This window comes from Oncorhynchus mykiss, chromosome 5, assembly GCF_013265735.2.
Source record: "Oncorhynchus mykiss isolate Arlee chromosome 5, USDA_OmykA_1.1, whole genome shotgun sequence".
NCBI lineage: Eukaryota > Metazoa > Chordata > Actinopteri > Salmoniformes > Salmonidae > Oncorhynchus > Oncorhynchus mykiss.
This window is the reverse complement of record NC_048569.1, coordinates 40726987-40752383: the sequence shown is the minus strand read 5'-3', so window position 1 is coordinate 40752383 and position 25397 is coordinate 40726987. Positions and strand designations below refer to the sequence as shown.

At 42.0% G+C, this 25397-nt stretch overlaps 1 protein-coding gene across 3 annotated transcripts in view; it reads right to left on the bottom strand.

Moving 5' to 3' along the window:
* The window catches only part of ppp3ccb (protein phosphatase 3, catalytic subunit, gamma isozyme, b), a 28331-nt gene extending 3409 nt beyond the window's left edge, over positions 1–24922 (bottom strand). Inside the window, exons 1-12 of one of the 3 annotated variants that reach the window (XM_021602866.2) lie at positions 24271–24922; positions 19071–19268; positions 18874–18998; positions 17499–17610; positions 17226–17371; positions 16842–17059; positions 16641–16735; positions 16386–16511; positions 16202–16279; positions 4521–4605; positions 3129–3226; positions 1264–1290 (exon numbers count right to left, since the gene is read on the bottom strand). In XM_021602866.2, the coding sequence (XP_021458541.1) occupies positions 1264–1290; positions 3129–3226; positions 4521–4605; positions 16202–16279; positions 16386–16511; positions 16641–16735; positions 16842–17059; positions 17226–17371; positions 17499–17610; positions 18874–18998; positions 19071–19268; positions 24271–24331 (1369 nt within the window). In that variant the 5' untranslated portion in view covers positions 24332–24922. The remainder of the gene's footprint in view (positions 1–1263; positions 1291–3128; positions 3227–4520; positions 4606–16201; positions 16280–16385; positions 16512–16640; positions 16736–16841; positions 17060–17225; positions 17372–17498; positions 17611–18873; positions 18999–19070; positions 19269–24270) is intronic. The other 2 variants (XM_021602865.2, XM_021602867.2) reach the window with 2 other exon arrangements.
* Positions 24923–25397: the final 475 nt, after the last annotated feature.

Here is a 25397-nt window from a genome sequence, read left to right as displayed (position 1 = left end):
TGGAAAGATGAGACTCTCACAATGGCGTTCTCCATTTTGCTCTACAACCTCCACAAGTGTCAGACTCGGCTGAAGTTGGTACAGCTGATCTGCCAACTTCTGTCTGTAAGATCCGAACCGTTTGGTCGACAAACTAATACGACCCCTCTGTGCAAAGATGACTCTCACAAACATGTACATGTAGGTTGTTTTGCCCGGGGATACCCACTGGCCTCACAAGATTCGTCTGTAGGTCCCCGGTACCAGTTGACAAAAATGAATGGAAGTACAGTATATATAGAGACTATTTAATGCCAAAAATATGGGGTTAAATTCATGTAAACATAAAAAAACAACAAAAAAAACACTTCCTGATCTTTCTAATATCGCTCCGATATAGGAGAGACACTTCAAAACAAACTTGATCTTTTTTTTGGAACTATCTGTTATTCAATGTTTTTGTATAGGCCAATAGCAGTAAGGCCCAAAATAATAATTAATAAAAAAACGTTTTACATATTTTTGGGGGTTACTTCAAGGGGTCTTGTTGGGGAATAATCAGAATTAGTTGATAACATAGGTAAGATGTTTTATATTCATCATATGTTTGTAAGTTACTTCTCATCAGAATGTTATTTTTATATAATACTGTGGCGGGGTTGCAGTATCTGTTCTATGTCAAGACTAAGTTACTTGGGCCGGACAGAGGGGAGAGGTCAAGCGTGTATCTCTCGGCTCCACAATGTCTGTGTGCCAGTCAGTGTGTCTCTGTGATCTTGTCAAGATAGGATTGATTTGATACATGGCTGTTGATATGGAGGATTTGTTTATGGTTCTGAGTTTGAGAAAATAACATAGTTTAGGAGACAAAGCTGAATGATAAATTATGCCTATGCTGTCTCACTATGTGTGTCTTTGCTATAAAGGATCTCAGTTGAAATGAGTAATGGACTCAGAGAATTCATTGATAGACACTGAATTGATCTGAGAGTCACAGGGTTGTGATAGAGCTCATATAATTAAAGAAAGATGGACTTTGTGATAACCAACTCTGACTTGTGTGTGGTTTGCTCTCATGATTTGGTAAATAGAGGACATTTCCACAACAGTCTTAAAATTTCAAATCACATAACCAATTCCATATATCTTAGTAGAACCCCCCCTTAGTCTCTGATGGGTTGAAGGTAGAGTTGGTAATATGTACATAAACAACAATAAGCTCAAACTTTGAGGAGGGGAGAGAGAGAAAGAGAGAGAGAAAGAGATGACAAATGACTTGCGTACCTCGTGCCTCTTCTGCCTCTACGGTAGCTGTGTAAGCGTGAGTAGTAGAGCCATGCCCAAAACATACAGAGAGAGAGTGTTAACATTACCAACAGAACCAGATCAGTGAGTAATCAATGCCTTCAGAGTGTTAAACATCATATATAGTCAGTGAATTATGTTTTCAATGCATTCAGTGTTAAACATAATCTATAGTGAGTTACACTACATGGTCAAAAGTATGTGGACACACCTCCAAATGAGTAGATTCGGCTATTTCAGCCACACCCCTTGCTGACAGGTGTATAAATTCGAGCACACAGCTATGCAATCCCCATAGACAAACATTGGCAGGAGAATGGCCCGTACTGAAGAGCTTAGTGACTTTCAACATGGCACCGTCATAGGATGCCACCTTTCCAACAAGTCAGTTTGTCAAATTTGTGCCCTGGTCAACTGTAAGTGCTGTTATTGTGAAGTGGAAACGTCTAGGAGCAACAACGGCTCAGACACAAAGTGGTAGGTGACACAAACACACAGAACGGGACCACCGAGTGCTGAAGCGTGTAAAAATGGTCTTGTCCTCGGTTGAAACACACTACCAAGTTCCAAACGGCCTCTGGAAGCAACATCAGCACAACAACTGTTCGCCGGAAGCTTCATGAAATGGGTTCCTTGGCCGAGCAGCTGCACACAAGCCTAAGATCACCATGCACAATGCCAAGTATCGGCTGGAGTGGTGTAAACCTTGCCGCCATTGGACTCTTGAGCAGTGAAACACATTTTCTGGAGTGATGAATCACGCTTCACCATCTGGAAGTCCGATGGACGAATCTGGATTTAGCGGATGCCAGGAGAACGCTACCTGCCCCAATACATAGTGCCAACTGTAAAGGTTGGTGGAGGAGGAATAAGCTAGGCCCCTTCCAGTGACAGGAAATCTCAACGCTACAGCATATGACATTCTATACGATTCAGTGCTTCCAACTTTGTGGAAGGCCCTTTCCTGTTCAGCGTGACAATGCCCCCGGGCACAAAGCGAGGTCCATACAGAAATGGTTTGTCGAGATCGGTGTGGAAGAACTTGACTGGGCTGCACAGAGCCCCGACCTCAACCCCATCAAACACATTTTTTGATGATTTGGAACACCAACAGCGAGCCAACCCTAATCGCCCAATCAGTGTCCGACCTCACTAACGCTTGTGGCTGAATGGAAGAAAGTCCCCACAACAATGTTCCAACATCTAGTGGAAAGCCTTTCAGAAGAGTGGAGGCTGTTATAACAGCAAAAGGGGAAAAACTCCATATTAATGCCCATGATTATGGAATGAGATGTTTGATGAGCAGGTGTCCACATACTGGCCATGCAGTGTATGTTATCAATGCATTTAGAGAGTGTTAAACATCTATAGTCAGTGACTTGTTATCAATCCAGTCAGTCAGTCAATGATCATTCAACCACATCCCCAACCTCCCCCTGCCCTCTCCCCTCTCAACCCCGACACAGGAGTACTAGGATTTACAGTGACAGTCACACATACACCCAGTCACAGTGGTTAGTGCAGAAGGAGTGCAGGAATGTTTTTGGTTTAAGAGCTTGATCGAGGTTTAAATATATTTTTGTCGGTTAAAGGAGAATGTGGATTAGGGATTGCTGTGTGTGAGTGAGAGGTAGTGTGCGTTCTGGGAGAGAGAGGGAGAGAGTGATTTAGTAGTGTGGGTGTATGAGTGTGTGAGTCAGAGAGAACGAGAGAGGGGGGGGGGTGATGAAGATTTTGTCTGTTGGTGGGTTTGAGTGCAGGCAAAAGAGAAAGCATGATGCCATAGTAATTCAGGTTAGAGTGTAGGTGTATGTTTGTGTGTAGGTTTAGGTGTGTATACGTACCGCTCTCCAGGGTCTGCCGTCCTCCAGACAGAACTCCTACAGGCAAGGCCCCAGTCGGGGTCAGCCCCTTCAGCTGTAACACACTCTCATTCTCCTCTCTGTCAACACACACAAATTCCATTTTCAAATTCAAAAGCATGGTTGTTACAAGGGAGGCACCGTAGAAAGATTGGATTGAAAGCTGAACCTAACCAAGGCCAGATATAATCTGTATGCAGGTCTTTCATCAATACTGTCTGTAATGGTGTGCCCCAGGGCTCTGTACTTGGTTCTCTCGTATTCACTATTTATATAAATAATTAAGGCAAAAATGTGCAACTTCACTTTTATGCTGATGATACTGTTATTTATTGTTGTGCCTCGTCTCTCACAAAAGCTTTCCAGAACTTGCAAACTGCTTTTTATACGGTTCAACATATCTTGTGTCAATTGAAGCTCATCCTCAATACTGACAAAACTAAACTAAACTAATGGTGTTTTCTAAAGCAAGAAATAAATCTCAGAACCTTTCACCCATTACTACATGTCAGGGCAAGGAGATTGAGACTGTAACCTCATATAAATATCTTGGAATTTTAATTGATGACGGCCTCTTTTAAAATTGAAGCTGTGATTTTAGGAATAAGGCCTGTTTTTCTTTTGAAGCCAGGGGGCTAGTATCAGCTACATTCATGTCTTTACTAGACTATGGGGATATTTTATATATGAATGCTACCGCTCAGTGTTTGAGATCAATTGACACCCTTTACCATGGCACTTTGAGATTTATTTTAAACTGAAAACCCCTTATGCACCACTGCACCAGGGTTGGCTGGCCTTCTCTAGTCACTCGTAGGCTGTCACTGGTATACTTTTATTTACAAAGCCATTTTGGGTTTACTACCATTTTATTTGGCTATTTTTATTGTTCAGAAATGTGGTGGGTACTCTCTTTGTTCGCAGGACTTTATCCTGCTAACTGTTCCAAATGTCCGAACTGAATTTAGTAAAATGGCTTTTATGTACTCTGCGCCATCGTCTTGGAACGCCTTAGAAAATACTTTTAAACTGGAAGAACTTGTCCCGATTGGTATTTTTAAATCACTGATGAATGATCTTGAGACTGATTCCCTGACCTGTCACCGTTTTTTTAATTTGCTGTTTTATGATTTTGTTATACTCTTGTGAATTCTATGGTTTTTACTAGATTACTTGTAGTGTTTCGTGTTGTCTGTCTGTAATTGTGTAATGACTTGGTGCTGCCTATCTTGGCCCGGAAGCTCTTGAAAAAGAGATTTCAAATCTCAATGAGCCCTTCCTGGTTAAATAAAAGGTAAAAATAAAATTTTAAAAACCTTTATAGAGGTTGATTACGTCATCAATAAAACCATACAGAGACAAACACACACTTACCGGAGTACAGAAAAGACGCGGGCCATCTTCCCGATCGCTCGGATCTTATTCCTGATCACCTCCTTCCTCACAGCAGAAGTTCCAGCTGAGAGAGAGACAGAGAGCGGAATGGGGAGAGAGAGAGGGGGGGGGGGGGAGGTAAGGGACTGGTGAAACTAAAACTACCCATCATAGTCACGCACATCACGACACACACTGGCAGTGTTCAAGAGCATCAAAACTCATGGGTAAATTGTGATCTATAAATATTATTGAGTAGTTATTTATGATGCTAGATCAGTAGATCAGTCCGTCTCGACTCTCCTTTAAAGTCGAACATGCGTGCACCCGCACAAACACAGCTCAGCTGATACTCAGCTGGCATGTGGCATCAATAGAAGCTTTGATAAGGTATTGTGCAACAACAGATATTTAAGACTGAATAGTGTGATTTGGCCACGCTTTTTATTTATTTATTTATTTTACCTTCATTTAACTAGGCAAGTCAGTTAAGAACAAATTTTTATTTTCAATGATGGCCTAGGAACAGTGGGTTAACTGCCTGTTCAGGGGCAGAACGACAGATTTGTACCCTGTCAGCTTGGGGATTTGAACTTGCAACCTTCCAGTTACTAGTCCAACGCTCTAACCACTAGGCTACCCTGCCGCCCCAGGTTGTGGTTTTGACTTGGATTCCATTTTTATGTTTTGTCACTGGCCACAATACCCCATAATGTCAAGGTAGAATTGTTTTTCAAAATTGCTAAAATGTCTTGAGTCAATAAGTATTCAACCCCTTTGTTGTGGCAAGCCTAAATAAGTTCAGGAATCACAAAATGTGATTAACAAGATATGTAATATGTTACATGGACTCACTCTGTGTGCAATAATAGTGTTGAACATGATTTTTGAATTACTACCTCATCTCTGTACCCCACACATAGAATTATCTGTAAGGTTCCTCAATCGAGCAGTGAATTTCAAACACAGATTCAACCGCAAAGACCAGGGAGGTTTGCCAATGCCTTGCAAAGAAGGGCACCTATTCGTAGATGGGTAAAAATAAGAAAAAGTAGACAGTGAATATCACTTTGAGCATGGTGAAGTTATTACACTTTGGATCAATACACCTACAGTTGAAGTCGGAAGTTTACATACACTTAGGTTGGAGTCATTAAAACTTGTTTTTCAACCACTCCACAAATTTCTTGTTAACAAACTGTAGTTTTCGCAAGTCGGTTAGGACATTTACTTTGTGCATGACAATAATTTTTCCAACAATTGTTTCCAGACAGATTATTTCACTTATAATTCACTGTATCACAATTCCAGTGGGTCAGAAGTTTACATACATCAAGTTGACTGTGACTTTAAACAGCTTGGAAAAATCAAGAAAACTATGTCATGGCTTTAGAAGCATCTGATAGGCTAATTGGAAATCATTTGAGTCAATTGGAGGTGTACCTGTGGCTGTACCTTCAAACTCAGTGCCTCTTTGCTTGACATCATGGGAAAATCAGAAGAAATCAGCCAAGAATCAGCCAAAATTTAGACCTCCACAAGTCTGGTTCATCCTTGGGAGCAATTTACAAATGCCTGAAGGTACCACGTTCATCTGTACAAACAATAGTACGCAAGTATAAACACCATGGACCACGCAGCCGTCATATTGCTCAGGAAGGAGACGGGTTCTGTTTCCTAGAGATTAATGTACTTTGGTGTGAAAAGTGCAAATCAATCCCAGAACAACAGCAAAAGGACCTTGTGAAGATGCTGGAGGAAACAGGTACAAAAGTAACTATATCCACAGTAAAACGAGTCCTATATCGACATAACCTGAAAGGCCGCTCAGCAAGGAAGAAGCCACTGCTCCAAAACTGCCATCAAAAAGCCAGACTACGGTTTGCAACTGCATATGGGCACAAAGATCGTACTTCTTGGAGAAATGTCCTCTGGTCTGATGAAACAAATATAGAACTACTTGGCCATAATGACCATCGTTTGTTTGGAGAAAAAAGGGGGAGGCTTGCAAGCCGAAGAACACCATCCCAACCGTGAAGCACAGGGGTGGCAGCATCATGTTGTGGGGGTCCCCAGGAGGGACTGGTTCACTTCACAAAATAGATGGCTTCATCAGGAAGGAAAATTATGTGGATATATTGAAGCAACATCTCAAGACATCAGTCAGGAAGTTAAAGCTTGGTCGCAAAAGGGTCTTCCAAATGGACAATGACACCAAGCATACATCCAAATTTGTTGCAAAATGGCTTAAGGACAACACAGTCAAGGTATTGGAGTGGCCATCACAAAGCCCTGGCCTCAATCCTATAGAAAATTTGTGGGCAGAACTGAAAAAGCGTGTGCGAGCAAGGAGGCCTAAAAACCTGACTCAGTTACACCAGCTCTGTCAGTAGGAATGGGCCAACATTTACCCAACTTATAGAGGGAAGCTTGTGGAAGTCTACCCAAAACGTTTGACCCAAGTTAAGCAATTTAAAAAGGCAATGGTACCAAATACTAATTCAATGCGTTAACTTCTGACCCACTGGGAATGTGATGAAAGAAATAAAAGCTGAAATAAATAATTCTCAACTATTATTCTGACATTTCACATTCTTAAAATAGCGTGGTGATCCAAACTGACCTAAGACAGGGAATTTTTACAAGGAGTAAATGTCAGGAATGGTCAAAAACGGAGCTTAAATGTATTTAGCTAAGGTGTATGTAAACTTCCGACTTCAACTGTAGTTACTACAAAGATACAGGCGTCCTTCCTAACTCTGTTGCCGGAGAGGAATTCAAATCCCGGAGGGATTTCACCATGAGGCCAATAGTGAATTAAAACAGTTTACTGGCTGTGATAGGAGAAAACAGAGGATGTAGTTACTCCACAACACTAACCTAATTGACAGTCAAAAAAAGGAAAGGAAAGCTTGCAACATCGTTTACAACAAGGCACTAAAGTAATACTGCAAAAAATGTGTCAAAGCATTAGACTTTTTTGTCCTGAATACAAAGTGTAATTTTTGCAGCAAATCCAAAACACATTACAGAGTACCACGCTCCATATATTCAAGCATAGTGGTGGCTGCATCATGTTGGGTATGCTTGTAATCGTTAAGGACTGGGGAGTTTTTGAGGATAAAAAAATAATAATAATAACACAATGTAGCTAAGCACAGATTCAGCTGGCATTACACACTTGGCTAAAATAACACTATAGTTCTGTTGTCATAACTTTCATAGATGGTGTCCAGGGCACAGCTGGGGGCTGAGGGGGGTCTATAACAAGTGGCAACAGTGAGAGACTTATTTCTGGAAAGGTAGATACAAAAGACTTATTTCTGGAAAGGTAGACACAAAAGTAGAAGCTCGAACTGTTTGGGCACAGACCTGGATAGCATGACAGAACTCTGCAGGCTCTCTCTGCAGTAGATTGCAACTCCACCCCCTTTGGCAGTTCTATCTTGGCGTAAAATGTTGTGGTTGGAGATGGACATTTCTGAATTTTTGGTGGCCTTCCTAAGCCAGGGCTCAGACATGGCTACGACATCAGGGTTGGCGGAGTGTGTTAAAGCAGTGAATAATAGAAACTTAGGGAGGAGGCTTCTGATGTTAACATGCATGAAACCAAGGCTTTTACGGTTACAGAAGTCAACAAATGATAGCGCCTGGGGAATAGGAGTGGAACTGGGGGCTACATGCCTGGGTTAACCTCTACATCACCAGAGGAACAGAGGAGGAGTAAGATAAGGGTACAGCTAAAGGCTATAAGAACTGGTCGTCTAGTGCGTTGGGACAGAATAAAAGGAGCAGATTTCTGGGCGTGGCAGCATAGATTCAGGGCATAATGTACAGACAATGGTATGGAAGGATGTGAGTACAGTGGAGGTAAACCTAGGCGTTGAGTGACGATGAGAGAGGTTTTATCTCTGGAGGCACCAGTTAAGCCAGATGAGGTCATTGTTGATGACAACAATGCTGTTTTCACTTTGCAACTTAGTATAAATCCAGTAGCGTTCCATAATTCACTAGTAGTTTGTGTCTGTTACATCTGCAAACAGCTAGTTTGTCTTTTCTTAGCAAGTTGGGCCTAAATCGTTTTAGCTGGCTGGCGGGCTGGCTAGCTAATAAATGTACTGAGTCAGAGCAAACATAATTAGCTATACAGACTGATAATACCAGTGATATAGACCTAAATCAGCATGTTGTTTGTGCAACAGTACCTTCTAAATCAAAGAGGAATATGCAAAGAATTAATATGTTAGCTACATGAACTAGCTAAGAGAAAACATTAAATGTAGCCAAAGATTATAGCATCCCCGAGGAAACACTTCTCAACACTTTGGATCCTACCCTGCCACAATAACTCCTCCCTTGCATTTTAATTCGTTATCATGTCGAACACTGTATAAAAGTGCACACTATTATATTCTACCTATATAATTAGATGAATCATTCTATTTCCATGATTACAACAGGTCACCCAAGTGTTTTCCTCTAAATCACAAGTCAAATTGCAATTGCAACATTTGCTGAAAAATATGGCCTTGATTGTTTGCCCATATCGTGCATCCCTTCGTGGCAGTATGGAAATGTAATTTACCAATGGTCCCTAGGCTATTTAAAAACATAAAATACAGGCAAATCGTAATGTCTTTGTTGTTGAAATGCCTCAATATGATATTTTGGCCATATCGCCCAGCCCTAACCCTGTCCATGCATTTAAAGGCTGCTTCGAGAAAATGATTTATCAGTGACCCAAGCCCAGCTCAGATAATCCCTACCCTTGAGTCGCCGAGTTGTCGTAATGCTGCTGCAAATGTACATTGTCCCAGGGGCGTTGGCAGTCATAATGTAAGTAACCTCATTTCTGTCCCTCTAACTCCCCTGAATGCCCCTCCCAATCCTACATCTTTTGTATGCAGTAATCATGGGCCTATGAACCTGAGTTACACTGCTAGCACTGAGCCGGTTTGCCTTAGAAGGAAGTCCACTGTGTGCAGCTCTCCCTGCATCATCAGCTCAAACATAAATATCACTGTCATGTCTACCTCTAATAAGCTTGTCAAGTAAAGCAATAAAAAAAAAAAGAAACACCAAAAAGTGCTAAAAAGAACTTGCGAGTAACCGATAACATTCATATACTGACTATCTCTGAAAGTCACTTAGATAATGTCTTTTGATGATACAGCGGTAGCAATACATGGCTTCAACATCTTCGGAAGAGACAGGAATGCCAAATGGTGGAGGTGTTGCCGTGTATGTTCACAGTCATATTCCTGTAAAGCTTAGAGAGGAAATGCTGTTGATGTAATATGGCTACAGATGATTCATTTGCCTCCCCTAAAGCCCATTCTCGTGGGAAGCTGCTATAGACCACCAAGTGCACACAGTCAGTATCTGGATAATGCGTGAAATGTTTGATAATGTATGTGATATCAACAGCGGTATATTTTCTGGGTGACCTACATATTGACTGGCTTTCATCAAGCTGCCCACTCAAGAAAAAGCTTCAAACTGTAACCAATGCCTGCAACATGGTTCAGTCAACCTACCAGGGTAGTTACAAACAGCACAGGAATGAAATCCTAAACATGTATTGATCATATCTTTACCAATGCTGCAGAAATCTGCTCTAAAGCAGTATCCAAATCCAACAGGATGTAGTGATCATATTATAGCAGCCATACCCAGGAAAACCAAAGTTCCAAAGGCTGGGCCTAATATAGTGTGTATAAGATACAAGACGTTTTACAAGATGTTTTCTAGTGATTCCTATGTTGAAAATGTGGTGTGTCATTTTATTTAACGTTTATTTAACTAGGCAAGTCAGTCTTATTTACAATGACGGCCTACACTGGCCAAGCCAGGATGACGCTGGGCCAATTGTGCGCAGCCCTATGGGACTCCCAATCACGGCCGATTGTGATGCAGCCTGGATAATGAGGAGCAACCAGACGCTGCACTTCACACAATTATGAAATTGCTTATTCCAGTTACTAAATAAGCATGCACCTATTAAGAGAATTAATGTAAAAACATTTGAATCAGTGTGGATTGATGTGGAATTTAAAAATTGTAGGGTTGAGATGGATGAGGCAAAGGGAATGACAAATAGATCTGGCTGCACAGCCGATTGGCAAACACACTGTACATTGAGAAATCATGTGACAAAACCGAACAGAAAGAAGAAGAAACTGTACTATGAAACAAAGATAAATTATATAAAGAATGACAGTAAAAAGCTGTGGAGCACCTTCAATTAAATTTTGGCCAAAAAGGCAAACTCTGCTCCATCATTCATTGAATCATTCATCACAAAACCCACTAATATTGCAAACTACTTTCATTATTTTTTCATTGGCAAGGTTAGGAAACTTAGGCATGACATGCCAATAACATATTCTGAACCTACACATCCATGCATAACTGACCAAAGTATGAAAGATAAGCATTGTAATTTTTAATTCCGTAAAGTAAGTGTGGAAGAGGTGAAAAAAATAACAAGCCACCTGGGTCTGACAACTCAGATAGAAAATGACTGAGGATGATAGCGGACGATATTGCCACCCCTATTTAGCATTTCACTTTAAGGTCACCTGTTGCATTCAGAGCATATGACAAAAAATTTGATACAATTTTAGTTGCAATCTCTTCAATCTAAGCCTACTGGAATGTGTGTGCCTACAGGCCTGGAGGGAAGCAGGTAAGGGCATTCAACACTTATATAAGTGACTGATGATTGGCTGAGAGAAATTGATAATAAAAAGACTGTGGGAGCTGTTTTGTTAGACTTTAGTGCAGCTTTTGACATTATCGATCATAATCTGCTGCTGGAAAAACTTGTGTTTTTGGCTTTACATCCCCTGCTTTATTGTGAATTGTCTAACAGACCACAGAGGGTGTTCTTTAATGGAAGCCTCTCCAACATAATCCAGGTAGAGTCAGGCATTCCCCTGGGCAGCTGTCTATGCCTCTTACTTTTTTCAATCTTTACTAATGACCTGCCACTGGCTCTGAGTAAAGCATGTGTGTCTATGTATCCTAATGACTCAACACTAGACACATTAGCTACCACAGCAAGTGAAACCCCTGCAACACTTATAGATGCAGTCAGTTTCAGAATGGGTGGTAAAAAATAAGTCCTAAATATTTCAAAACAAGAAGCATTGTATTTGGGACAAATCATTTGGGACAAATCATTCACTTGCAATGAATAATGTGGAAATTGAGCAAGCTGAGGAGACTAAACTGCTTGGAATAACCCTGGAATGTAAACTCATGATCAAAATACATTGATGCAACAGTAGTTAAGATGGGGAGAGGTCTTCCCACAATAAAGCACTGCTCTGCCTTCCTAACAACGCTATCTACAAGGCAGGTCTTACAGGCCCTAGTTTTGTCGCACCTGGATTAATGTCCAGTTGTGTGGTCAGGTGCCACAAAGAGGGATTTAGGAAAATTACAACTGGCCAAGGGGAGCAGGGCTGGCCCTTAAATGTACACAGAGAGCTAACATTAATGATATGCACGTCAATCTCTCTTGGCTCAAAGTAGAGGAGAGATTGACTTCATCATTACTTGTATTTGAGAGAGGTATTGACATGTTGAATTCACCAAGCTGTCTATTTAAACTACTAGCATGGCCACCCATGCATACACCACAAGACATGCTACCAGAGGCGCACAGTACTACATAGAGCCATGACTAAATGGAACTCTATTCCACATCAAATAACTCATGCAAGCAGTAAAATTTGATAAATAAAAAAAAACAGATAAAAATACACCTTACGGAACAGCAGGGACTGTGAAGACACACGCACACGTGGATTTTGTGTTGTAGATATGAGGTAGTAGAGGAGTGGCCTGAGGGCTTACACTTAATGTGTTGTGAAATATGTTGCGTCATGTATTGTAATGTTTTAAAAATTGTATATGACTGCCTTAATATTGCTGTACCCCAGGACTAGTAGCTGCTGCCTTGGCTAATGCAAATCCATAATAAATACAAATACTGAAACCCTGTTTCAGTCTGCTTTCCACCAGACACTGGGAGATAAATGAACCTTTCAGCAGGACTACAACCTAAAACACAAGGCCAAATCTACACTGGAGTTGCTTACCAAGAAGAAAGTGAATGGAGAAAGTGAGTGGCCAAGTTACAGTTTTGACTTATATCTACTTGGAAAAACAGTTGAAGTCAGAAGTTTAAATACACCTCAGCGAAATACATTTCAACTCAGTTTTTCACAATTCCTGACATTTAATCCTAGTAAAAATTCCATGTCTTAGGTCAGTTAGGATCGCCACTTTATTTTAAGAATGTGAAATGTCAGAATAATAGTAGAGAGAATGATTTATTTCAGGTTTGAATTCTTTCATCACATTCCCAGTGGGTCAGAAGTTTACATACACTCAATTAGTATTTGGTAGCTTTGCCTTTAAATTGTTTAACGTTTTGGGTAGCATTCCACAAGCTTCCCTCAATAAGTTGGGTGAATTTTGGCCCATTCCTACTGACAGAGCTGGTGTAACTGGGTCAGGTTTGTAGGCCTCCTTGCTTGCACACGCTTTTTCAGTTCTGCCCAAAACTTTTCTGTAGGGTTGAGGTCAGGGCTTTGTGATGGCCACTCCAATACCTTGACTTTGTTGTCCTTAAGCCATTTTGCCACAACTTTGGAAGTATGCTTGGGGTCATTATCCATTTGGAAGACCCATTTGCGACCAAGCTTTAACTTCCTGACTGATGTCTTGAGATGTTCCTTCAATATAACCACGTAATTGTCCTCCCTCATGACACCATCTATTTTGTGAAGTGCACCAGTCCCTCCTGCAGCAAAGCACCCCCACAACATGATGCTGCCACCCCCGTGCTTCACGGTTGGGATGGTATTCTTCGGCTTGCAAGCCTCCACCTTTTTCCTCCAAACATAACAATGGTCATTATGGCCAAAAGTTATATTTTTGGTTCATCAGACCAGAGGACATTTCTCCAAAAGGTACGATCTTTGTCCGCATGTGCAGTTACAAACCGTAGTCTGGCTTTTTTATGGTGGTTTTGGAGCAATGGCTTCTTCCTCGCTGAGCGGCCATTCAGGTTGTGTCGATATAGGACTCGTTTTACTGTGGATATACGTAGATACTTTTGTACCGGTTTCCTCCAGCATCGTCACAAGGTCCTTTGCTGTTGTTCTGGGATTGATTTGCACAGTATGGGCGTCTCCTTCCTGAGCGGTATGACGGCTGCGTGGTCCCATGTTGTTTATACTTGCATACTATTGTTTGTACAGATGAACGTGGTACCTTCAGGCGTTTGGAAATTGCTCCCAAGGATGAACCAGACTCGTGGAGGTCTACAATTTAGTTTCTGAGGTCTTGGCTGATTTCTTTTGATTTTCCCATGATGTCAAGCAAAGAGGCACTGAGTTTGAAGGTATGCCTTGAAATACATCCACAGGTACACCTCCAATTGACTCAAATGATGTCAATTAGCCTATCAGAAGCTTCTAAAGCCATGACATAATTTTCTGGAATTTTCCAAGCTGTTTAAAGGCACAGTCAACTTAGTGTATTGTATACTTCTGACCTACTCGAATTGTGATACAATGAATTATAAGTGAAATAATCTAAATAATTACTTGTGTCATGCACAAAGTAAATGTCCTAACCGACTTGCCAAAACTATAGTTTGTTAACAAGAAATTTGTGGAGTGGTTGAAAAACGACTTTCAAATGACTCCAACCTAAGTGTACGTAAATTTCCGACTTCAACTGTATGTGACGATTGTGTAAAATGGGTGAGATTTTTTTTTTTTTTTATGAAAAAAAAAAAAATTGAATTCAGACTATCAAACAACAAAATGTGAAATAAGTCAAGGGGTATGAATACTTTCTGAAGGCACTATATCTCCGGGGCTAGTTTGTGTTTGTCAAAAGATTACACAATGTAAATGAGTCCATATTTTCATGCTGGCACACCTTTTAGTTATCATTAAATGTTTTCAAAATGTGTACATGATTTTCAAAAAAATATATAGTGGTTTGAGGTTTATAAATCATAATTTACCGATGGTCCCTAGGCTAAATTTACCACAGGCATTACGATACGGTGGCGTGCAGCTGCACTCCGGATTGATAATTACTTGTGTGCAGCCAGCTGGGGGCATATGGTTTGATTTTAAACAAACCCCACTTTCATTCACGTTGTGATACTGTCTCGTCCACAAATCACACAACACTCTGTTTTGGATGAGACGGACTTTAAGACCAAAATGTTCTTATTTACACTTAATAGTACATTTTGAGAGTAGAATAAATATTTCTGACTCATATTCTGACTAATATTAACGCCACATAGGCTATTTTCTAAATGAGAAGTTGGTTTTTAGGGGCAGTTGCTCTTTAAAAGCAGGCCTTCAGTCTCAAACTTATAATTGATGCTTTTAACCAGAGGAAGAGGCGACGCAAGAGGTTTCACTTTTGCCAAAATCTGTCCATAAATACCCCAAAGCGTGTGTATGGGCTTATCTTGCACCTAAGCTTGTCGCCTGCCTTCCTGCCTTTGAGACAAGGACTCAAGGGCGGCAGATGAGCATCGCGTCAATTTTAGGGATGTGTACGGTTCTTTGAATATTTGAACGGATGCTAGTATTCGAATACTTGTGAGAGTATACATTTTATCGAGAAAACAATGATAGGCCTATTTTATAACTGAAAAGGCTTTTTCTAATTTAAAAAAAAATGTAATATTCATGTGACATAGTTGCATACAAGAATATACCATGATTTTCAAATGATTCATTTCATAAAACAACCAATTTTTCAATTTAGTTTTTACAATGTGCACGGTGCGCCCCATACAAATACTGACAGATGACCGGTAGCCTTCATGTGTGTAACTTGCTGTTTTGTTGGCCAATCAAGGGGGCAAAGAGGCTCAGCGTGTAGCAAGTGGAGTGAGAGTTTACTAAAGCAATGCAAAATGGATGAAATTACAGAATTAAAAGTTACAGAAATGAGAAGGAGTAGGGCAACCAACAGGTAGGCAACCAACAGGTAGGCGGTTGTTTTATCTGAATGGGGGTTTGGGAGAAAGTGCAGCATGTGGCCTCAACTAGCTGACTAGTGGAGCTAGCTTCTCTAGCTAGGCTACTCCAGTCAAGACAGGCACTGTTATATGGGATCATAAATAACATTGTGGCTGCTACAAGTGAGATAGTCTAGGCTGTAGTAGAGTTGCTCTCTCTTCCCCTGTCTGCTCGTTCCCATCTCATAAATTACAAACCGGCCCATCTGCAGCTGCAGCAATAGCGCGGCAGCCTTTATCCCTCACGCAGCAGTGCTCAGGTTAGAAGAGTCACATGTATTTCGAATATCCGGCAAAAAAAATGCATGACACTATTCCAATAGTGAAATTATTTCAAACCCCCATCCCTAGTCATTATATACAGATCTTTGTTCTAACAACCCTTTAGGTCTGTCTATTTACCTTCACATCTACCGTTGCTCTGTGATGAGCAATAACGCACTTCAGTCAAAAACAACTTCACTTCCTTAAGTTTCAGTTCCTCCTTGAAGAAACAAAATGCTGCTATTTCAGCCTCTTCTCATCATTTGCTTACATTGAAAGTCAATATATATAAAAACATATTTTAAAAAATAAAAAGAGTTCTTAACAGGGCGTGTTTTTTTTTTACCCTCGCAGGTGTCGTCTCCTTCAGACATGAGCTCGTCGTCAGAGCAGATGTTGAGCACGTTAACCAGCATCTCTGTCACTGTAGGAACACACACACACAGGGTTACCACACGAACACACAACGTTATCTCACAGGTCAGTTTTGCAAAGGTAACATGGAGCCCAAAGTTATCACACACACTCACCTTTCTCGCCTACAAAGGGCAGAGACCAGGTGAAGACATCCATGAAGTTGGGCAGCCAGTAGGGGTGGGGGGAGCAGTTGAACTGCCTGATGTTCATCACGTTGTTCTCATACTTCAGCACCGCCGCTACAAGGACACACACACATATATACATAATCTATCTACCCTGTGTTGCCATGGTTTCTATCCTGTCGTCATGGTTTCTTCCCTGTTGTCATGGTTTGAAATGGAGTGTGGCCTTGGTCATTTCTTTACCTTTGTTGTTGTACACGTCCAGGTAATTCGGAGCAGAGAAGATCGTGATCAGAGAAGGAAAACCTGTCGTCTGGCTTTTCCTGTACATTCTATACCTGAAATACACATTAAACAGGAAATACACTGTTAATATTGCGAAACAGTATTATACTACTACTAATATTATTATTATTAATGCGTCATATTATGGATAATACTCACCCAGCGTCTTGGGCTTCATGTGCTCTTATTACTGACAGCAGATTATTGTTCATCAGAAAGTCACATACTGCTGGGTAACTGTAGAAGTAGGAGCAGCCTCTAACAGAGTTATGAGCAAAGTGTTCCTGGGTCTTCTCAGAGCCGTAGTCTTCTCCAGGGTCTGACCACAGCAGGTCACACATGGGTCCGAATGCAGGGGGCTCCTTAAACCGATCCAGCTGGTCAACACAAGAGTTAAACAAAGTTGATCTACAGGGTTTCCCAATTAAAACACAGTTAAATAACTCATTAGACCAGTCAAAACACTTAACATAGCCAGCTAAACCAATTCAAATGATTAAGTTAACCCAGAGCAGGTCAGGGGATAGAGGTCAGGGGTCATACCTTGCGTATGTCATCCAGGCAGGTGATTTCAGGGCTCAGGCCTCCGTGGACACATAGGAACTGCTGGTTGAGGAGCGCAGCCAAGGGAAGGCAGTCAAACGCCTCCATACACGCATCATACACACGCTCAGAGTACTTTATCTTACCTAGAACACAACAAAGAGGACATTATTACTATTACGCCCATGCACCCACCCACACACAGGCACACCCACAGGCGCACACACTAAATACACAAGGGCCACTCACACTAAATACACAAGGACCACTCACACTCTTGTTTAAAGGTGAAGTACTCTGTGAGATGTCGGCACTCATGGTTTCCTCTGAGTAGGAACAGAGTGGTGGGATGGTTGATCTTCAGAGTCCACAGGAACAACACGCACTGAAGATAGAAAGAGTGTGTGTGAGATCCCTCTCATGATGCTAACGTTAGTATCATAATAAGAATCATAGCTAAGACGCTAACGATAGCTAGCTACAATTCCTACCAAGACGCTAACGTTGGCTACGATTCCTACCATGACGCTAACGTTGGCTACGATTCCTACCATGACGCTAACGTTGGCTACGATTCCTACCATGACGCTAACGTTGGCTACAATTCCTACCATGACGCTAACGTTGGCTACGATTCCTACCATGACGCTAACGTTGGCTACGATTCCTACCATGACGCTAACGTTGGCTACGATTCCTACCATGAAGCTAACATTGGCCACGATTCCTACCATGACGCTAACGTTGGCTACGATTCCTACCATGACGCTAACGTTGGCTACGATTCCTATCATGGCGCGAACGTTGGCAACGATTCCTATCATGAAGCTAGCGTTGGCTACAATTCCTATCATGACGCTAGCGTTGGCTACGATTCCTATCATGACGCTAGCGTTGGCTACGTTTCCTATCATGATGCTAGCGTTAGCTACGATTCCTATCATGATGCTAGCGTTAGCTACAATTCCTATCATGATGCTAGCAATAGCTACGATTCCTATCATGATGCTAGCGTTAGCTACGATTCCTATCATGATGCTACCGTTAGCTATGATCACCACAGCTAGGATAAAGGCCAACTTCTCTCACAGTTCCTCCCATGCGCCAGCCACCTAGCAAATCAAGTTCAAGACAATGAGATTCAGTTCCTTGCCATTTGATTAAGGGCTAGCAAGACGCACACACAGCAGAAAGAAAGAAAGCAATGACGTGGGGCACATATCTTCACATACACTATGTGACGTAGTACGGAAATTTCAGGGACAACTTGTCTCTAAAGCGCTACTTTCACAACTACTGGCTCTACAGCGCTACTTTCACAACTACTGGCTCTACAGCGCTACTTTCACAACTACTGGCTCTACAGCGCTACTTTCACAACTACAAAAGTACCGGAGAATCTCTTTAATTCATTGGAATACATGCTATTCACAGCCTTCCCACAATATTTTTAAACCCAACAGTGTGTGTTGGGTTAGGGAGGGTAGTGTGCGTTTCTGTTCGTCTGTGTGGGGGAGGGCGGTGGTACTGGGTAGTGTGCTTCCTATCTATTTAAAGATGTGCTCCTAAGCCCTGCGACTCAAGGCTGTGTAACAGGCCATGACTCCAAATGTCAGATGAAACAGCAGATGCTGAAACACACACTGACCTCGATGCTGAAGTACCCTCGATCGACATAGTCCCCCAGGAACAGATAGCGGGTGCTGTTGGGCGAGCCGCCCACCTCAAACAGCTTCATCAGGTCAAAGAACTGGCCATGGACATCCCCACACACTGCAACACACACACACGTTAGAGGTCCGTCTGTCGGAATATGTTAGGGGTTAATTAGAGGTCAGAGGTTACCTGTAATAGGTGCTTCCACCTCCAGCATGCATTTCTCTTGTCGCAGGATGTTGGCTCCATCAGTGATGATGCGTAGAGCTGCTTCCTCCTCAAGGCGCCCCTCCTTAACCAGATGGCTCTTCAGTACCTCAACACTGGGCTTCCCATCTACATACAGGTCCTTTACAGTCAGCCTGGAACCAGGGGGGTAGGGCACCGCTACAACACAATAAAAACAACATTTGTCATTTTTTTATTTTATTTAACTAGGCAAGTCAGTTAAGAACAAATTCTTATTTACAATGACGGCCTACCCCGGCCAATGCTGGGCTAATTGTGCGCTGCCCTATGGGAGTCCCAATCACGGCCGGATGTGATGCAGCCTGGATTAACGGAATACACACTACTAACTAGAGGTTAATCGGCATGGCCGATTAATTAGGGCCGATTTTAAGTTTTCATAACAACTTGGTAAATCAGACTTTTTGGATGCCGATTATGGCCGATTACATTGCAATCCACAAGGAAACTGCATGGCAGACCACCTGTAACGCGAGTGCAGAGTCAAAGGGACCTTGTGGCTGCAAGGAGCCAAGGTAAGTTGCTAGCATTAAACTTCTTACAAAAAACAATCAATCTTCACATATTCACTAGTTAACTATACATGGTTGATGATATTACTAGGTTAACTAGCTTGTCCTGCATTGCATATACAGTTGAAGTTGGCAGTTTACATACACCTTATCCAAATATATTTAAACTCAGTTTTTCACAAATCCTGACATTTAATCATAGTAAAAATTCCCGGTCTTAGGTCAGTTTGGATCACCACTTTATTTTAAGAATGTGAAATGTCAGAATAATAGTAGAGAGAATGATTTATTTCAGACTTTCAGACTATTTCAGATCACATTCCCAGTGGGTCAGTAGTTTACATACACTCAATTAGTATTCAGTAGCATTGCCTTTAAATTGTTCCACTTGGGTCAAACGTTTTGGGTAGCCTTCCACAAGCTTCCCACAATAAGTTGGGTGAAATTTGGCCCATTCCTACTGACAGAGCTGGTGTAACTGAGTCAGGTTTGTAGGCCTCCTTGCTTGCACACGTTTTTTCAGTTCTGCCCACAAATTTTCTATAGGATGAGGTCAAGGCTTTGATGGCCACTCCAATACCTTGACTGTGATGTCCTTAAGCCATTTTGCCACAACTTTGGAAGTATGTTTGGGGTCATTGTCCATTTGGAAGACCCATTTGCGACTGAGCTTTAACTTCCTGACTGATGTCTTGAGATGTTGCTTCAAAATATCTACAGAATTTTCCTGTCTCATGATGCCATCTATTTTGTGAAGTGCACCAGTCCCTCCTGCAGCAAAGCACCCCCACAACATGATGCTGCCACCCCTGTGCTTCACGGTTGGGATGGTGTTCTTCGGCTTGCAAGCCCCCCCCCCCCCCCTTTTTTTCTCCAAACATATCAATCAATGGTCATTATGGCCCCACAGTTCTATTTTTGTTTCATCAGACCAGAGGACATTTCTCAAAAAAGTATGATCTTTGTCCCCATCTGCAGATGCAAACTGTAGTCTGGCTTTTTTATCGTGGTTTTGGAGCAGTGGCTTCTTCCTCGCTGAGCGGACTTTCAGGTTATGTCGATATAGGACTCATTTTACTGTGGATATAGATACTTGTGTACCTGTTTCCTCCAGCATTTTCACAAGGTCGTTTGCTGTTGTTCTGGGATTGATTTGCACTTTTCGCACCAAAGTACATTCATCTCTAGGAGACAGAACGCGTCTCCATCCTGAGTGGTATGACGACTGCGTGGTTCCATGGTGTTTATACTTGCATACTATTGTTTGTACAGATGAACGTGGTACCTTCAGGCGTTTGGAAATTGCTCCCAAGGATGAACCAGACTTGTGGAGGCCTACAATTTTGTTTATGAGGTCTTGACTGATTTCTTTTGATTTTCCCATGATGTCAAGCAAAGAGGCACTGAATTTGAAGGTAGGCCTTGAAATACATCCACAGGTACATGTCCAATTGACTCAAATGATGTCAATTAGCCTATCAGAAGCTTCTAAAGCCATGACATTTTCTGGAATTTTCCAAGCTGTTTAAAGGCACAGTCAACTAAGTCTATGTAAACTTCAGACCCACTGGAATTGTGATACCGTGAATTATAAGTGAAATAAACTGTCTGTAAACAATTGTTGGAAAAATTAGATGTCCTAACCGACTTGCCAAAACTATAGTTTGTTAAAAAGAAATTTGTGGAGTGGTTGAAAAACAAGTTTTAATGACCCCAACCTAAGTGTATGTAAACTTCCGACTTTAACTGTAATCAATGCGGTGCCTGTTAATTTATCATTGAATCACAGCCTACTTCAACTTTGCCAAACAGGTGATGATTTAACAAAAGCGCATTGCCGATAAAAGCACAATCTTTGCACAAATGTACCTAACCATAAACATCAATGCCTTTCTTAAAATCAATAGACAGTAGCATGTATTTTTAAATCTGTATATTTAGTTAAAATAAATTCATGTTAGCAGGCAATATTAACTAGGGAAATTGTGTCACTTCTCTTGTGATCAGTGCAAGCAGAGTCAGGGTATATGCAACCGCTTGGGCCGTCTGGCTCGAGTAATCGGTATCGGCTTTTTTTGGTCCTCCAATAATCATTATCGGCATTGAAAAATCATAATCGGTCGACCTCTACTACCAACACTAACCGCTGTAAATAATTGGTGCATTAAACACCCTCTAGCATCTATTGGTCAATTGAAACCCAGGACCCACCCCCTAATGTATTTATTGGTCAATTGAACCCCAGGACCCACCCCCTAATGTATCTATTGGTCAATTGAACCCCAGGACACACCCTCTGGAGACCTCAGGGTGCCCATCCTTTCACAAAGAGGTGTTGGCTCTAGAGAAAGACAGAGAGCGTTTATGGGTGTACTGCATGGCTGAGTGAGTGGGTAAGAATAGAGCGTCACATTTGCATTAGGACTAGTTACTTCTATCAGGAAGAGCAGGTTTGACTGGCAAATAACCATCTCTATCTGTGTCTCTCTCTCTTCTGTCTGTCTCCAGGCTATATTAAATGTTAAGTCCTAGCCACATTATTAATCTACCATTCATTCATTAGAACCCGGTCTTTTATGTTATCGTCGGCGTGGCGCCAGGTATTGCATCCATAATTTCCGCTATGAAAATAGCTATATCTCGATTGGCTTTCTCGGCCGAGTGATCTAGTTAGTGTAAAACTTCAAAACAGAAGCAGGTCACACAGACAGACTGAGCCAATCATGTCACACTAAACTAGTTCATCATATCTAACCCATTCACTGAATACTGGTTCATCTTATCCAGAGTGACTCCACACTAAACACATTCTAGTCCCGGGCCCATATCCATAGAGTTCTTCCCTGGGACCTGCATCAGGGCCCATATCCATACATGCATGTGTGACATAGTCGTTACACAGGCAGAGTGATGCAGCTGGCTGGCCTGATCAGGTTACCATCGGTAAATAAGCCAAAAGGTCAAAACGTCAACCCTCACAGAGCATTGACAACCCACTCACACAGGCGCCCACACACACACACACACACACACACACACCTGACCAAAAACGGATTATTGATCGCAGGCAATTCTTTTAAAAAACATGCTCGCGTCGCACTAGAAACATTTAAAGGCATAGGCCGCATTTTTTTTGACAAAAAAAACGGTCCGCCACTAATCAAAATATTAGCATGAGAGATGTGTTCTGCCAACTTTCTATTTGATTTTAAATGCTATAAAAAATACATTTAAAACTACAGGTAACATCAGATTAAGCAGATTTGGATTTACACAAGTTACATCGTGTGTGTATATAATTTAAAGAATATTTTTGAAATGTAATTGAATGTGTACTATGCCAGCTACAAGCTGAATTAGAGTACACTAACACATACAAGAAAAACATTTCAATTAATAAGATGAAATACAACAAAATCAAAAGATAATGGAGCAAGAAGCAAGAATGGAGGTAGAACAGTCTGAGCGGTGGAGGGAGGGGGGAGCATCTTGGTCAGTCACAGCCAGGGAGGTCAGTGGTCATGTCAGAGTCATGCTATAGACCTATGTATGAGTGTGTGAGGGCAAGCAATGTGATCGTATATAGCCTAGTGCTTTCTGTAGGATGATAGTTAGCCTGGCAGCGTCAGAGAGATGCAGGTATAATGACATCATCTTCATGCTCCTAAGCACCACTTACCCACTGAGCCTATCACTCACTCACACTCTCTCTTTTTGGGGCCACAACGAAGTACATTGTCATAAAGCCAGAGGTCACTACTTACTCCTCGTCAATCCCTGTGGCCAAACCCAAAGTCCATGAGTCCTGTTGTTATTTTCATAATATAGATCAGGGTTAGATCAGGCTACACAGTTGAGACAGAGCAGTAGCTATGCACTGTTAGGCCTGCCATCTGCATGCTGTACCATTCAAGTCCATTACAAATAGAAGCAGATTCTTCAAAAGCAAATGTTGCAATTTGGTAGCAAAGCAAATCCCCCCCTCCTAATAGGCCACCCAGGCTGTAAATCAAAAAGACCCGCTCTATGGCACTCAATCCACTGACAGTCATTCAGCATATGCCGCAGGAACCGTGTGTGTGTGTGTGTGTGTGTGTGTGTGTGTGTGTGTGTGTGTGTGTGTGTGTGTGTGTGTGTGTGTGTAGACCCTCACACACACACCCTCTCTTTTTCTCTCTCTCTCTCTCTCACACACACACACACACAGGTCTTCTGAACCAGACATACATCAAACAGACACACACACACACACACATTTATTTCAGTTCAGTCAGATTCAACAAAAATAGAATCAAGCTAGGACTAGGAGGCTCAAAAACAGTTGACTACCTAGTTTGTTAGTCCAAGATTGACGGTGTCAAATATTTACTAGCTAGCTACTTGACATTCTATCATGACATGTCATGTCCTCCTACTAGTACTGCAGGCTAACAAGCTAGCAAGGGATGCTAGGAAATAAAGAGATGCCATATTATCCCACTTGCGCCAAACGGTGAACAACAATGACCTAACTAGCTAGTTAGCTTGATTGCTAGTTAACTAACTAGCTGTAATAATCGTGTAACTAGCTAGCTAACGTTAAATTCTCTGCAACCACTTGCTGAATTAATAGAGATACGACTGTATACCTTTAATGGGCCGCTCGGTGGTGGACAGTTTGGTTGGCGTTTGGTCTTTCGTCACCGACATCTCGGCGTGTCTTCCCCAGCAGGAAACAGCTAGCTAATGGTGTGAATTCCTCGGTGTAGCTAGCAGGCTAGCTGGTAAAATGAGCTAGCCGTGCTGCTAGCTAGCTAGCTGGAACAGCACCTCTGGATCCGCAGCCTTCCTCTACGGCAGCGGGCTTGTAGACTAGGGCAGTGCAGATCAACTAGGCAGGAGCGTAAATTAGTTAGCTAGCTATAGATGTGAGGGGGAGGGAAAGGGGAAGATCACTTTAACCACTAAATGAAAGCTTTTTTCCTGCCTTGTCTCTCTGCCCTGCGCTGCGGAGGTAACGTTAGCTAGCCAGCTGCTGTCAATTTCTGTCAGATGAATCGACCGCTCCAGTCCAGGAAACGATTTCCAGCCAATCTCACTGTCACTTTGCTCAGGTTTACACACCGCGCATCAGTTCATGTCTTAATTTCATCTGTTTGTTCTTGGCTGTACCTCATTTGGTCCAGGCCTCTCGGTTTGGGTTTTGGTCGTGATCAAATGTATCGTCCAGACTCTGCTGTCGGATTACTGTAATCCACCACAAACGGATTTCCTACAACATGGCTGTGTCTGTCTAACGCATGGTGTTGTGGGTAGTGTAGTATTATTGTTATGCCGGCACACACTTATGGGACACACACTATGGGACATACACTTATGGGACACAGGACACAGCTGTTTGCTTGTAGGCCGCACACACACACTGGTTTTCTTTCAATACCAACATATTATTGGTCAAGTGTCTTGAAAATGTACCTTCGTGCACGCTGTTAAGGCTGTTTGGACATTTTGCATGTGTAAACTCGTTTTTATGCATAGGGGGGGACATGCTATTAGACATACCGCACCTACATACCTAACCTGCTGTGTCACCGTCCCTTCGCTGATTTTCTTCACTTCTGGTTCAACAAGACAATTCATCTCTCAGAACAGTTGTTTTAGTCAATATACTCATCGAACACTAGATGTCGCTAGCCACTAGTGATGTAGGCTTCAGTACAAAGACGTTAACCTGACTCATGCAAGAAATTGCTTTCTACTGTCAGTTTTTGACTAT